The 15,629-nt window shown below is 39.3% G+C and overlaps 1 protein-coding gene across 1 annotated transcript in view; it reads left to right on the forward strand.

Moving 5' to 3' along the window:
* Nucleotides 1-15,629, forward strand: part of ctdp1 (CTD (carboxy-terminal domain, RNA polymerase II, polypeptide A) phosphatase, subunit 1) — a 98,950-nt gene that overhangs the window by 35,195 nt on the left and 48,126 nt on the right. Inside the window, exon 12 of the mRNA XM_055018038.1 lies at nt 13,060-13,301. Within this exon, the coding sequence (XP_054874013.1) occupies nt 13,060-13,301 (242 nt within the window). The remainder of the gene's footprint in view (nt 1-13,059; nt 13,302-15,629) is intronic.

Consider the following 15,629-nt stretch of genomic DNA (forward strand, 5'->3'; position numbering starts at 1 on the left):
TATTGAGAGGAAATCAGAGCTTCCTCATATACAAAATGACTTCTGATCGATAAGATTTGAGCCTGCCGATGATGAAGTTTCTGATTTACCGGCGTCATTTCACTCTCTTTTTCTTCCCGAACTTTTACTTCAGTGCAGAGCTCCTCCTCGGATGATCAGGCAGCTCTGGCCTGATAGGAGCGCTGCTTGTCAACTTGTCATTTCACAGACAGGTTCAAGCACTGATGAGATGTTACTCATACAGAATGTAGAAAAGCAAAGGTGCATTTGTTTAGCATGGAGTCCATAGAGATCAAACATGCAACTAGAAATCAGGCTGCTGATGTTTCTCTAACTTAGAAAAATAAGTAGGGCATTTGGATTTGGATAGTTTCAATGAATGGAAGTATTTTCTTTTAATATTTCATTATCTACGACCACAACACCTGGAGTGCTGTCACATATGCAGTTTGGCTCGTTTCGTTTGTTCCAAAGAAAAATACATGATTCATTGTTGCCTTCATAGTTCTCAACCATATTGCGTGCATACTGGCTTATTAAATGAGAACCAGGAGCTGTATAAACAGATAATTTCTTTATTGGAAAGTTTTTTTTTTTGACGTCATCGTGCGTCATCTGTATTTAAAGAATACTCATGGGGACATCAAATTCCCTCAACAGACAGAAAGTCATGCTGCACTTACTTGCTCCATATGTGTTTATTAGTCTTCTCTGATGAGCTTACAAAGATGCGTGAAGCGATTCTTCATAGTTTATTGTTCAGCTTCATGGAGTCTGTCATAAATGGTGACACATCTGAAAAATTAACTGCTCTTCACATTCTGATTGATCTACAGTGGCTGCATGTTAAAATCAAATACCAACTTTCAAATAATCCTTTAGATTGTCTGATTTGCTTACATACCATAAACAAACTGCACCAGAGTCTGACTATAATGTGACAGACAGCGTTTACATCAACTCAGACCCAGTCTGCAAGTGCACAGAAGTTTATTTGGTTAACTGGGACAGCACCCTGGCTGAAGACAGAGCAGAAAGAAGTTCAACTTTGGAGGGCTCATAATGGCAGATCAATCAATAGAAATATAATTGAGGAAGTTTGATATTTCATTAATATTTTAAGTTAAAAAAAGACAAAATTTCATTATAAGATTTTCCCAATTCAAAGCTTTGGGTTTGGCGTCGCTGTCCAGAAAAACAAGCAAATTGAAGATCCTACGTTTGCCTCCGGAAACTTACATTCTCTGGAAAAGAAAATAAATCAAATAAATATTCAGTAGATCTGTCATTGGTTCTTCAACTGGAGATGCACAGTTCCTTTGTGTAATGGTTACACATGATGTGGAGTAAAACTAAAGCTGCATAAATAATTGTCACAGCAGATGTATGCAGGAAGCAAGTTAGAGCAACATGAACAGATTTTTCTCAAGAAAGAAAAGAAAATTGATGTTTCTCATCAACCACCCATCAGAGAAAATCCAGAAGCTGAAAATGGAGTCAACGTTCATGCAAAATCTTTACAAAGTTCGGTACCAGTTCAACCTGGACTGGTACTTGCAGAACCTAAAGAAACTAAGAAAGAATGTGAGCAGACAAAACATGCAATTTGTGTGCTTTGTAATGACAAAACTAAATTCAACTTGTCCCATTTTGTTACAAGTTTCCCACTCCTTGTTACTGTTAATTTACTCACTAAATATATGAGGATCTGAAACCTTTTGGAACTTCTGTGCTGCAGTTAATGACTGCTTTCATGGTTGATTAATGTTTCGATTGTGTTCTCAAGCAATTGGGTGATCGGTAGAAGGTTAATAAATATTTGAAATGCTCAGTTTTTTTAGCCACCATCTGAGAATATATTTGACCAGAGCGACCAGCAGAACATCACATTAGGGTCCTGGAACCAGCTTTTTGGGTTCTCTCTTATAGAGAGAGTGGCTTAAACAAAGCTGAAACTTCTGTAACTAGGCTAGGCATTACAGAATAATGGGAAATGCTAAAAAATGTAACAGTAAAGGCTGGAAATGCAAAACAAGTTTGAGGAGTTGGTAGATATCATTTGAAAACCACAAAAACAATGCACATTTTTAGATTGTCTGTCCAAGGGAATTTTGAAAGCGCTCAGATAAAAAGAGCCACAAACAGTTGAAAGACAACTAAAAGTCAATTTTGGAAAGTTACACATATATGGCAAGACAGACACCTGCTATGTGTGAGAGGAGGATGTGTCTGAAACAAACCATCTAGCATGCATTTCAGATCAGTTCAGTTTAAAGGTGAAACATCCATATGATCCACTAAGCTGAGTGTGTGAGGTGCTGTCCGTGGTGCTGAAGTTGTGAGTTTCACAGCTACACTTTACAAGGCAGACACTAGACCAGAAGCTACAGGGTCAGCGCAGTCAACCATCATTCCAACGCGACCAGCAAATCACCGCTTCAAGTCGAGACACTCCACCGTCTGTCCCTAAACCTAAAGCGCAATGAATATTCCCTCTGCTCTGATTTTCATTTGCACTGGTCCTTGGCAGCCTGACAGAAATGTCTCATCTCATTGTAGCAAGATGTCCGTTTTTGCTCCTAGTTGATGAAAATAAATTTACACTACTGTTGAAAAGTTTGGGGTCACTCAGAAATGTCCTTATTTTTGAAAGAAAAGCATTTTTTCAATGAAGATGCATTAAATGAATGAGAAATACAGTCTAGACATTGTTAATGTGGTAAATAACTATTCTAGCTGGAAACGGCTGAGTTTCAATTGAATATCTACATAGAGGTACAAAAGCCCATTTCCAGCAACCATCACTCCTGTGCTCTAATGCTACATTGTGTTAGCTAATGGTGTTGAAAGGCTAATTGATGATTAGAAAACCCTTGTGCAATGATGTTAGCACATGAATAAAAATGTGAGTTTTCCTGGAAGACATGAAGTTGTCTGGGTGAGCCCAAACTTTTGAACGGTAGTGTATAAAAATTTTGCATCGATTCTACTAGGAGTAATTTAGTTAGGAAATTTTCTGAACCGCACAAATTCAGAGAAGTGCATCATTGATTAAAAAGAAAAAAAAAGAAAAACTCTCTGGAATCTGAAGTCTCTCAATGAACTCTCTAAAGTAACATTTTTTGTTCAGTCTTATGTATCTCCCCTCGGTTAACCTCCGCTGCGTGCATCTTGCTGAGATGCTGATGAAAAGAAGCCAGTATCTTCCTGTTTGCAGAGCCTCTTAAGAATTCTCCTTCTCAAAAGATTGTTCCATTCTCTGCAGTTGAGTGCTTCAGCTTTTCCTCATGTAAGAGTGACCCAAGTGAAGATGTGAATTCGTGTTGAGTCCGTTCCCATCAGAATACCCTTGACCCATCAGCTGGCTTTGACCTTTGCTGTGATCCTGAGCTAATGAACAACTCAGGTGGATGTAGATATGAGCAGAATGATGCTGGAGGTCTTTGAGCTCGTGACTGACTGGTCTCGCCATGTTGTATTCCTTACTTAATTTTTCTAATGTGGTTTGATTTAATAGTAATCATAGCAGCTTCACATCGACTTCTTGTATACATTTGCATTAATTTCCTTTTCTCAGGGCCTCAGGTGAGCTTTTTTTTCCTGCAGATGCAAAGACTTTACCTTTCTCTGCGCCCACATTAAATGACCTGTCAACAGTCTCGCTCCATTTAGTAATCACCTGCCTGCTGTATTATCGTCTCTGACTACCTTTCACAGATGGAGTGGGTAATTTTGGGATGAAGTATGAAACTTATGTAATACCCCTTCATTGGGTCTTTGCCATGTAAATTTCTCCCTGTGCAGTCCTCAGTCTGCTGAAGGCCGGAGCTCCTTGTACAATAACCCGGCATAAGCGGAAATTGGTGAGAACAAGTACTGCTGATTGACTGTATGGAAATGTGTCGAGCTCTCACTGTGGGTCCCTACCTCACCTATTCTGCTGCTGAATATTTCTTCCAGGTATTTTATCATGTTTCCTCTGAGGTACCCTAATGTACTGAGTCATGGATGTCTTTCCTTTGAACCTGTGCTTCTTTTCTTTGCCACATGCGAAGTTCTGTGAAATATTTACAGTATGCAGAAATTCGGTGGGCCAGCTGGCAGTAGTTACTATAGGATGCATTTTGTTTTAGTGTTTTGATGAAAATTTGTTTAAAACCTCACTTTATTAGTTGTTTTACTTTGTCCAGTGACTAAATACACTCACTGGCCTAAAATCTGTCTGTTTGAGCAGAGCCACTTGCTCTTGTGTTGTTTTAGTCCAAATGTTATCACAGCTCCACTTAAGAGTGTCAAAATTCAGAGACCTTATTAATTTACTTGTTCACTGTCTGGGTTTACTTAGAGAGAAGCTGCTAAAACATCCAATAACATGAGTGAACATTAAGAGGATGGTTTCAGTGACAGCTTGCATTATTCCTGAACGTTCTCCTTCAAATAGAATACAAACACCAAAGTTAGTCAACTGAAAGTTACTTTGAAATTTCCTTTATTTTAACCTCCTAACACCTGGTGTCCACATATGTGGGTATCTTTTTTTTTATTATTCATATTCTTCATAATAGTAATAATATTAACAACAACATTAATAGTAATATGAATATAATCTCAATATAATAAGATATTAGATATTATCACATTATTGCTCCACCAAGGATCGTGGCAGAGTTAAAGCTGGGTTATGATTTCCGCCCGAACGAGCTGCGCGGAAATCCGCGCGAGAGAACGTGTGACTTTATACTCCGTGTGGCGTCTGCTTCCAAACTACAACGGGCATTGTATCACAAACACACGTCTACCTAGTCTACTCCAGTCTATGGCCTGCTCTAGTACTAAACTAGAGTAGAAGAAGTTTGCCATTGTTTACACCACTTACAACATGGCATTTTACCGAATAGTTGCATTTCAGCAGTCAGTTTTAATTTCATACCATGAATTGTTCATAACCCGGTTGTCACGGTGAGCTCTGTGTGATATATCGTGAAAGTGCCTGTATTTCTGGACTTCAGTTACGAGTAGGTCCTGGCCGTCTGCCATGTTTTTCCGTGCGTCTCCATTCACGTAGTTAGAAAAATGTGGAGGTGCACGACACAGAAACTTTCCACATGAGAAGGGCCGCTCGAGGGGGCGAGGCTGCTAAAATGATGTAATTTGTCTGCACGGAGCCGCACGGACCTCGTGAACGCAGCAAGCATAAAACAACCTTGATGTGACGATCGGCATATGTTTGTCTGTCTGTGCACATTATTCAAAAACGGAGGGATTTGGATGAAATTTTCAGGGAAGGTCAGAAATGATACAAGGACCAAGTGATGAGATTGTGACTTTGATGCGGCTTAGACTTAGACAGACTTTATTCATCCACAAGAGAAATTTTGTTGTCACAGTAGCTCAGAACAGTAATCTTAAATAGACCAGAGAACAGCAATAGAATTATACAATAATAGGATATAATAAAAAATAGACTAATTAGTAAAAAGTAAAAACAGAATACCGGTAGTTACTATCCATATAGAAAAATATGGAAAATGTACACATTTACAAAATATATAGTCTGGATCTACACATTTGTTAAAGATTTCTGTATCATTGCGAGATAGCGGCACGGCATCAATGTAATTATGAGAACAGCTGAACACTGCATCGGGTGCCTGCTACAAATCCACCACTGCGGACTTATCGGGACTTATCCGTTGGAACTCATACGACTGAGCAGCCTTGGTGGAGTACTGCACTCTGAGTGCTTTTCATGTTATATTTATTGAGAGCATTGCGGGGATTAGCCATTAACAGGTCACCATGACAAAGCGTTTTTTGGCGGTTAAAGACATCTTGCCAGGGCTCATGTTCTCCAGACAAACTGGAGTCCAATAGGACAGTGTTCCCATGGCTAAGTGGGTGATGTAATCAAATCAATTTTGTTTGGAAAGTCATGTGTCTGTGTCAAAAGAAAAAAATATTTATCGGCATCATCATGCTTTGCACCCTAAGCTACAACTATTCGACAACCCCAGCAGTGTGAAATAGCCTTAATCTGTGTAAACTATTTGTTGTCAAATTGTTTAGCATTGTCTTCACTTCGCTCTGTATCTGTTCTCCTCTGCTGTGTGTGTCTGTTTTCACACACAGACAGAACAGACAACCAGCTGCCAAAGCAAGTTCTGATTACAACACACACAGAGGGAGTGTGACTTTATTCTCTGCAAAAAAAAATGCCAGTATTCCACACTGAACACATACCAGATAGTTGTTTGCTGCTGTATTAATGCTATATTTATGCTCATAATGTCATACCTTTATTAAAATAGTGTAATGTTAAAGAGTAACTATAAAAAAGTTTTCTTTACTAATATAAAACCATTAATATGATTTATTTTTTTTGATTCCTTGCTACAATGGTGGAGAAAGGTTCTCCAAGGAGTGTTAGATAGGAATGGGTGGAAAAATTGATCTTCTGCGCCTCTGAATCAATTCAGAAATGCCAGAAATCAATTTTTGTAATAATGTTATGTTGACAGAGGAGAAAAGGTTCAGCTGCGAGGGTACAGTGCAGCACCTGGACAGTACAGCACACACATACTAGGTATCTTGTAGTTCAAGCATTTGGTGCCATTTTAGATTGAAAGACACTTAAAATTAGCATTGCATGACAGACTATGTTATGAATACATTAGACTAATGGAGTGGAGTGCAGAAATCAAGTCCAAACAAGTGAGACCAGCTAACCAGTGAACACTGCAGCACTTCACAAAACCTCAACCCACAGATATTGGGTAAAATAAATAACTGTTGTTATGTCTAATAGAAACTAATGAGGCTGATATATATATATGTACATGCATGTCCAGATTGTCTAGGTCAATACTCACATGGTACTTTTACATTGAGGGATAAAAGAGCCACTATTTCACATTGAGCAGATGGAAATAAAGCTAGATAAAATTACAAACATCAATGGACTCTAAGACTCCAACCTGGTAGATGTAAAAATGTTTAGTACAGAGTAACGTGCCCAAGCAGGGACTTAATCAAAACCCTATGTAATTGCCACTAATTTCTTAAAGTTGGCTTCAGTTTAGCTAAAACTCATTGCTCTGGGCAACAGTCCTTCACTGCTCCCACAGTTACAGCTACTCCTAATTGCCGGCTTTCATTTAGAAATAATTGACTGTCGGCTGCTCTTTCAGCACATGAATCTTTCAGCGTGTGAGCAACACCTCAGGCTCATTTTAAAGTCTGAAGTTGAAATATCTGTGCCCAGACTTAGAAGTCTCCTCTGCTTTCACCATTTTTGTGTCAGTTCAGGATGTACCGATGAGCCAAAACATTATAACTACTCAGAGATGAGGCAAATGTTGTTGATTATCTTGTAACAACAGCACATCACAAGATTTGTGATACATTAGATTGTAAGGGAACAATTGGTTCTTGTTTAATGGAGAAGGAATGACCTGAGTGACTTTGACAAGGGTGAAATCGTTACAGAGTTGGAGTGTGTCCTCGGCAGGTTAGAGTCATTTTGGCAGCTTGCAAATGACCAGCAGCATAGTTGCATGGGTGGACATAATATTTTTGGTTCATCAGTGTATTCTTTAAACCAAGAGCCATGTATTTTTTTTGTACATTGTAGGCGTAGCTTTGTAGTGAGGTAATAAACACCTTCCGCATGTTCAACGTTGCTTTTCCTCTACATTTTCAACATCTCCCTGCACACAGATAAATCATCACAGCAGACCACGGGTGGTTACAAACAATGCCTAAAACAATAGCTTAGCTGCTGAAGCAGTTACTTAAAAATAGATTCTGTGACCTGGAATCTCACTTGTACTAAACTGAACTTGAAGCTCGCAGTGATAAGACCAAAAACTGGCCTCTACACTAGATTTGAGGGGGCGTCGTGCTGTGCTTTGAAAAGTTTCATGGTGGGCTCCTTGCTTGGCCTTTGATAGCAGCCAAGAAAAAAGGATGCTATGGGAGGTTTTTCTTGCTGTTTGTGGGGAGTGTTAATGCTTCCTTTTCTGCCAAGGTTGTAACGAGCCTTCCTGACACAGTGAACTGTAAATTGGTTTTTAAAGGGTAGTGATCAGAAGCAGACAAGGCCCCACTGGCAGTATATTTTACTCTACAGGGCCTCCGTGGTTGTTGTCAATAGCAGATGAGAACTGCTCTGATGCATGTACAATACAAGGAAGTATACTGACATGATGTGTGATACTTCAGTTCTTGGGCACATTTAACCATTTTACAAAATAGAAGAAAATCATTTTTGGACATAAGTGTAAGCAGTTTTTAAATGTCAAGTGTTTTGAGTTGCTTTCCTCATCATTAGCTAACTAGCATTTCAGAGCTGGCAGAGAAGACACATTGTCAACTTTTTTGGCGAGCGTATCATGGCTGTCGGTACGTCCTTGGTTTGTTTTCTCTGCGCCATTAGCGATTCAAGAGGGCTGACCCATCACAACTCTTCATCCTCATTTAGGAGGACCCGTCATTCTGTTGGTGCACCAAAGGTTGCACCTCGAGGCTTTCATAATTGAATTATTTAATAATACAGTAGGCAAGGTGCTCCACTGCACATACTTTATTTGCTAAGTACTTGTCATTGTGGCCTTATAGGTAACCTGTGTGTGAAGTGAGCTATTCTTTCAGCTGCATGTGAATCATTGTTATCACACCGACGGGTGATGAAGTTAACATAATCACTCATGAAATGTGGAGAAGGGCCCCAATTTCAGTATCAGGTATCAAATGTTGGGTGCCGTGTTCCCTGTCCCAGATAAACAAAAACAAATAAAGGCCCAATTCATGCAGTGTTACAGTTGCATCTCTGTGTGCCGCCCTACAAGGCAGAGTATGTCCCCACACTAGGGGCTAGTTTTCACCAACAAGCCAGATACTCGTCCATAATCCACAGGTGTCTCTACTGCTGGTTTGGAGCTGTGGATCCGGGAGGGCATCACCAGACTCCCTAAATGCCTGATGATAACTTTGAAAACCTGCCGTTGTGTTTTCCTACTTTGACACTACAACTGAGCAGTGTCTGAAACATAGACTAACTTATGAGTGTGAACCTCAGTGCATCATTCTTGGAGAAATACATACAGAGATTGTCACAACCATTTGTGAACTCCGGATGGATTCTGTTCAGGAATTCAGCCAGCTGTCTTCTCTACATGGAGAAGCCAACAACAGTCCTTCCTCCTACGCATATTTTTATTCAGAGTATGCACAGAGAGGAGGGGACTGATGTCAGTGTGTTTGAGAGACAGAGACAGAGGGGCGAGGTTCTTTAATGAAACAAGGTTCAGCCATTTTAAATAGTAAAATATCTAAAATCAATTTGTGGATGTTGTGGTGCGCTGCCACAAATATATCAGTGCATGGAAAAGACTATGTAACATTACACTACCCGAAGGGAACTAGCAGGAAAGGCTAACTACGTCACTCAGTGGTCTTCAGAAAGAAAAAGCTTGTGAATCTGGCAACTAAAAGCTAACACTGCATCCTGGTCCATGTTTTGATTCCTTTAAGTTCAAAGCATGCTCTGTTATCAAAATGTTCTGCACATTTGTGTTCACCCCGAATTCTACAAAGAAGAAGACCAGTCTTATGTTACCCGTGTCTTTCACTGGTTCAGTTGTGGTGATGGTAAATAACTACACAGTGAGAATTACCAGCAACAAATTGCCCTGTAGTCTCAGCACTCTGTGGTCTGAGTAATGTCACAGTAATAGGCAGAGAGACTAAAAAGCACAGCAGTGGTTCTCATTTGACTTCCTGTCATGTGGCCATTTGAGTTTAAGCCATCCTTTCATGGCCTGCCTGTACAGTTATTGCACCAAATGAAAGTACAGTGGCCACAGTGTCATTCAAAAGTTAAAAATAGTGCCATTGAATGTACCATGCATCTGCTTAGATGGTTCATTTATTATGGATGTAAACACTGTAATGCTGATTTTGCATGAAATGTCTGTCTTAACCAATTATTTACTTTAACTATACTAACAGACAAATACACCATCGTTAAAATTCTTAGCAGACGTCAGGCAAGATCCAATAAACTGTTAGCGTTGGAAAATGGTGATGGTGAAAATGCCATGACAGAAGAAATATTTTCTGTTATGAAAAAGCAATTTGCTTTCAGATGCTATCTCAAATTGTGCATTGCTAGCATTTCAGGAACAAGCAAATCCCCCATTTCTGTTTTATTTGTGTCTTGCCCTGTAATATGTTGGTGCCCTGCTGGGTCAATCTCATTTAAATTTGATCCAGCAAATGGGGCAGAAGGATGACCAACGCTGACCCAACATGTTTGTAGTTTTCTCATTTTATATTTCCAGACCAGCCTTACCTCAGGCACTCTTACCTTCCACCTTTACCAAGGCGTTGCCTGATGCCAGTAATGATCCTGACTGTAGCCCCAAGAGAACATCCCTCTGCATTAATCCCACTTTTCCCCCAGCTACATGCTCCTAATGAGTCAACGGATGAAAGGATTCACATTTGCTGTGGCTGTGTTCGTTTCCATTGATCTGATAGCTGTAATTGTCTAACCTGTACTAAATGGTCAGTAACCGTTGGCATTATAAATTATGAGCTACTGAAAGAGTACAAGATTGATGAGCTGACACTTTTCCCTCCAGTATTTGGCAAAATGTTCCTACTGGAGAGATTGTCTTTGTTGTACTTTGCTGTGCATGGTTTCCTCATAGTATAAATCTGATGTGATGAGTTTATTACCTCACCTCAAATATTATTTCATCTATGCAGAGTGAATTAAAAAAAAAACAGCATCTGTTCAGTGTAATATTATCTGACTCATCAGCCTCAAATACTATGTCTCCAGACAGCAATGAAATTGAGTTTAGACTTGCATCAACTAATGTCTGTGTGCTGTGATTCATGATGATATCAGACAGGCTATATCTCATGTTTTACGTCTCTTCTCCTGAGGGACGTACTACAAAGTAAGATTACAGTCGTCCCTCATCTCTCACGGTCGTTAGGTTCCAGAACCCCCTGCGATCGGTGAAAATCCGCGAAGTAGTGACCTTATATTTGTTTTATTATTTATATATATTTTAAGGCTTTATAAACCTTCCCCACACTCTTATAAACCTTCCCCACACTCTTATAAACACTACCTATGCTCTTAACCACTGTCTACACTCTGAAACCTACGTAATTCTGCGATAGTAACCATCTTCCTCTGGCGCTTGAGTTCGGTGCCAGAAGCCTTAGAAGGCGCAGAACGTTTGATCGACATCATAGGGCTTGAAATAATAATTTTTTATGAAAACTTCAAAAAAACACAACACCGCAGAGCAACACTGTGCACAGCGATCAGACGTCGATGTGAAATGGCCAAGACGAGATGCTGAATGCATGCTATACACGGGAGATGGAGAAGACTGATGCTGCGGTCGCCCAGCGCTGTACGCTACACATTTTATTTCGATTTAATATTCTTTTATTATGTTTTAATTGTTATTTTTTATATTAGTGAAAATCATCTTAAATTTTTTATAGGCTAGAAAATGCTTATTTTACCACAAAAATAATTGAAATAATAAATACATAAAATTACCTATATACTGCAGAATCTGGTGATATAGCTGAAAATCCACAATACAAAATTGTATAAATGCAATGTAAAAATCTGCGATACAGTGAGACCAAGAAAAGTGAACCATGATATGGCGAGGGACGATTGTAGTGGGTTAGCAGGTATGTCTAGCCGAAAGTCTGACTTTACAATATCGTAAATATACACAGGTAGCTCTCTCTTATACAACTTCAGTCAGTATACAATCAGTAACATTGTTTTCACTTTGATCTGACCAAAAACTGAAGTGATTTCCACACATCCTTCATTATGGGACAGTGTCAGACCTAAATGTATTTTTGTAGTATAATGCTTAAATGTATGAAGTTTAAAGTTGAAGGCAGTGTGCGTTTATGTGGTCATAACAGTTAACAAGAAGTTATTATCAAGAAATTCCCAAGATAAGTTTGCAGTTATATAGAAATTATATTACACTGTTGTCCAGCAGAGAGCACTGTCAATTTTAGCTATCCGGCAGGAATTTTAAGACACCCTCATGTCAAATGATTTTTAGGTTAGAAACACACTACTGCTGACAAGTTTGGGGTCACGCAGACAATTTCATGTTTTCCATGAAAATTCACTTTTATTCATGTGCTAACATAATTGCACGAGGGATTTCTAATCATCAATTACCTTTTCAACACGATTAGCTAACACAAAAGAAAGTAAAGTAACAAAATCCACCTACCACCTTTATATGCTGGACTTTAACTTCACTTTTGTGCTCTCGCTAGCTGTTCACTCCTGTTTCTATTGTTTTGCGAACCTAAGCTAATCAACATTTGACTGTGGACTCATATTTATTGTACAGGACATTACTTTGATCCTGATCAAACTCATGATTTTGGGTAATATTTTATGTAAAGACAAAGCAACAAATGGACTAACATTTGATACTGCTATATTTTTTTCAAATCTTTGAACTTATATGACAGTTTCTGCTTCACAAAGCTTGTTTTATTATCTTAACTGTTGGCCCCAAGTTTAATTACCATCCAGGATTACAGTATAGAACATAACCCAGTTATTTATAGAAGGAAAGCCACTTTCCACATGTAATTAGATGCATAATAGGAATCAGTATTGCATCAAGGGAACTGACTAACGCATGTGGTTCCTCTTGATGATACTCTGAGAAGTAATTATTCCTTTTAATAGAACATTCCGTTATTTCTATTAATGATTATCCGCAAAAATAAAAGTTGAAATTTGCAAAACACTAACTCATGTATATTAGGCGGGAGTCTATTTCAGAATGCTCAAAGGCAGATTAATATGTGCTCACTGGAAGCTGAGAAAGTAATTAATGTAATGTGCTCTGGTCCAAATGCAAAACACGGGTATTCTTGGCAGTTGTGTTCATGTACATTGTGTATTCATGCTGGTCTTGCAAAATGTTAATATTCACACCAAAACAAAAGCTCACAAAAGCCCCTTTTTAAAAAAAATAGGTGGACGAAATCTTAGGCGAGGAAAGCGACAACGAGAGTGACAGCGAGAGTGAAGGCCCAGGGAAGGAGAAGTCAAGTAACGAGGAGATGGAGGATGAGGAGACGGTGGAGAAGCAGCAGCAGCAGCAGCAGCCAGGAGCTGGACAGGCAGCTGAGGGAAGGCTTGGTCCTCAGGCGCTGAGCGTGGAGGAGAGGCTTCAGACACCTTCCAGTGAGGCCACTGTGTCCCATAGTGTCCCAAGGTGAGGAACAAAACTTATCTCATACAGCTTTACTCCCCTCCCTGAACTTGTTTGTGCCTCGACGGCATCAGCTCCAACAGCTACTCTTCAATAAAATGTTCTACAGGGATATCACATAACTCTCTTAAAGCTCTGGCTCTCCTATTCCCAAATATTTACTATCATATGTTTCCATTATCCCTTTCTCAGTTTTCGCTGGTGTTGGCACTCAATGTTGATCCCTCTCATTTTGCATAAACATCTCAGGTTGAGGAGGATGCTTAACTCAGAATTGCAGTTGGCAAGAATCTATATCCATTGAGGATCCTTGCAAATGTGCTGTATATGTTCAGGTCTTACTTCTGCAGTCACTATTACCATAACACAGCACTTCATCAGCAAAGCTATGCTGAAGCCAGACGGTCTGGTCCGTTGCCATGGAGACTAATTCCAAACAGACAGCAGGCATTCAAAGAGTTTTGAACATATGAGAGTCTCTTATTGCAGAAGAACAGGCTGAGCTGTCAGCCTGCCAGGATTCAGTTTGTAACGACAAATTATTTTGCTGCTTCTGGTATATTCTGAGTGTAGATTGTTTATTATTTTGTATGTAGTAGCACATTTTCTATAAGATGTACAGTTTACCAGATAGCTGCGCTCTTGAAAAGTCATTCTTTGACATAACAGTGTATCAGAAATGTCCTTAAATCAAAGATTGTCCAGCTATACAACATATAATAGGCCCAGAAAGTCCAGAAATCAAGAAAAGTAATTACTTTCTGCATTCACATGACTCTCAAGAATATTTTGCTAAATTTTATTGTACATACATTGTATTTCTACAATATTCTGCAAATTCATATTTAACCACCGTAGTTTTAAATGAAATTCTCCCCTGTGAGGGTTTGGACATGCAGCAGTTATAAATACACCGAACTGACACCTGCGCTCAGGATGGATCTTTATCATTGCTCTCTGTTTTGTGCCGTCTGGCTAAACAAGATAATTTAAGTGTGTTGCTGCCTAAAGAAAATCAGAGTACAGAGTGGGTTGGTCATCAGAAAACATGACCTTTTTTCCCCTCTCTCTTATTTAGTAATAGAAAGAAACTTATTTTTAAATAAAATACAACCATTTGTCCAGTACAAACACCACCTGCTGTAGTAACACAAGGAGGCAAGTCGAATTGAAATATCAAGAACATGCATGTTTCTCATTAGTTTATGGTATACAAATGCAAAATGAAAGCCAGACTGTGCTGAGGTTTGCAAACAAGGCACACCCACTATGGCTGCGGTGATCTAAAGAGCAAGATACGCTAGGCTTTTGAGAGAACATCCGCCAATGCCACTGAATTTTTCGCATTCTTGAAACCATACATAGAGCAAATGATTTTATTTTTTTTTTAAAGTTATTTTTCAAGAAAACTGCTGCACACAGTGTGCTAAGTCACACACTCAAACAGCATTATATCTTGATAAAAATAATTAGTAATGGTAGCTGACGAATGTCATGAGCAGCCCCTGCACTTGCTGCCACCACTCCACATGTCAAGTAATGTCAAGTCAAAACCTATTTGAAGATAACAATAAGAAAAATAGTGAAAGTACAATAAAAGAAGGAGTCATGCATTCAGGCTATAGTTAAATCAAATTCTCATGTCAAGATGTGGGGGTTCAGCAGCAAACTGAAGTATGAGCTGTTCTTATATGTCCATATTGTCCTTATTGCAAAAAATCGGCAGTGTCATCAGTGCTTTTGGACCTCAGCCGCCTCAACCTTGTCCTATATACACAAGTAGTTTCCAGAACACCTTTCAAACTTAGGAAGCTAGAGTCTGGAGATGCCTTATTTGTCCATTTGCGCTTAACTGGTTGTGTGTGTTATTATTGATACTACGCTCTAAAAAAAAATAAAAGGCTATGATGTTAATGCAAGGGTTGATAAAAAAGTTCAGAGACTGTGGTGTGCAAGCGTGGAGCATGTCACAGGCGTGAAACACGTGTGAGCAACCACTGTCATGAGTCAGGACACTGTTCTGCCATCAGGATCTATGCTACACATGTTTTTGTAACCATGGTTAGATGTGCAGTTGTGATTTCTCCATGGACTGCAAATCTCATTGCTGGAGATGGGTTTGTAGCTACCATAGAGAGAGGAAACCGCAGTCATGTGGTTGTGCACCTGGAATTATTCGCAGAATTCTGCTGATGTTACAATAAATTAGCACTCACCACAAATAATGTGATCTGTGGCTCCAGCTTTTTGGCCATAGCAACACGGTCGTTGCTGCCCACCTACACTGTAAACCAAATTTAGCTACCTGTGACTTCTTCCTCTTTCCCAAAA

This window comes from Amphiprion ocellaris, chromosome 15 (genome assembly GCF_022539595.1).
Source record: "Amphiprion ocellaris isolate individual 3 ecotype Okinawa chromosome 15, ASM2253959v1, whole genome shotgun sequence".
NCBI lineage: Eukaryota > Metazoa > Chordata > Actinopteri > Pomacentridae > Amphiprion > Amphiprion ocellaris.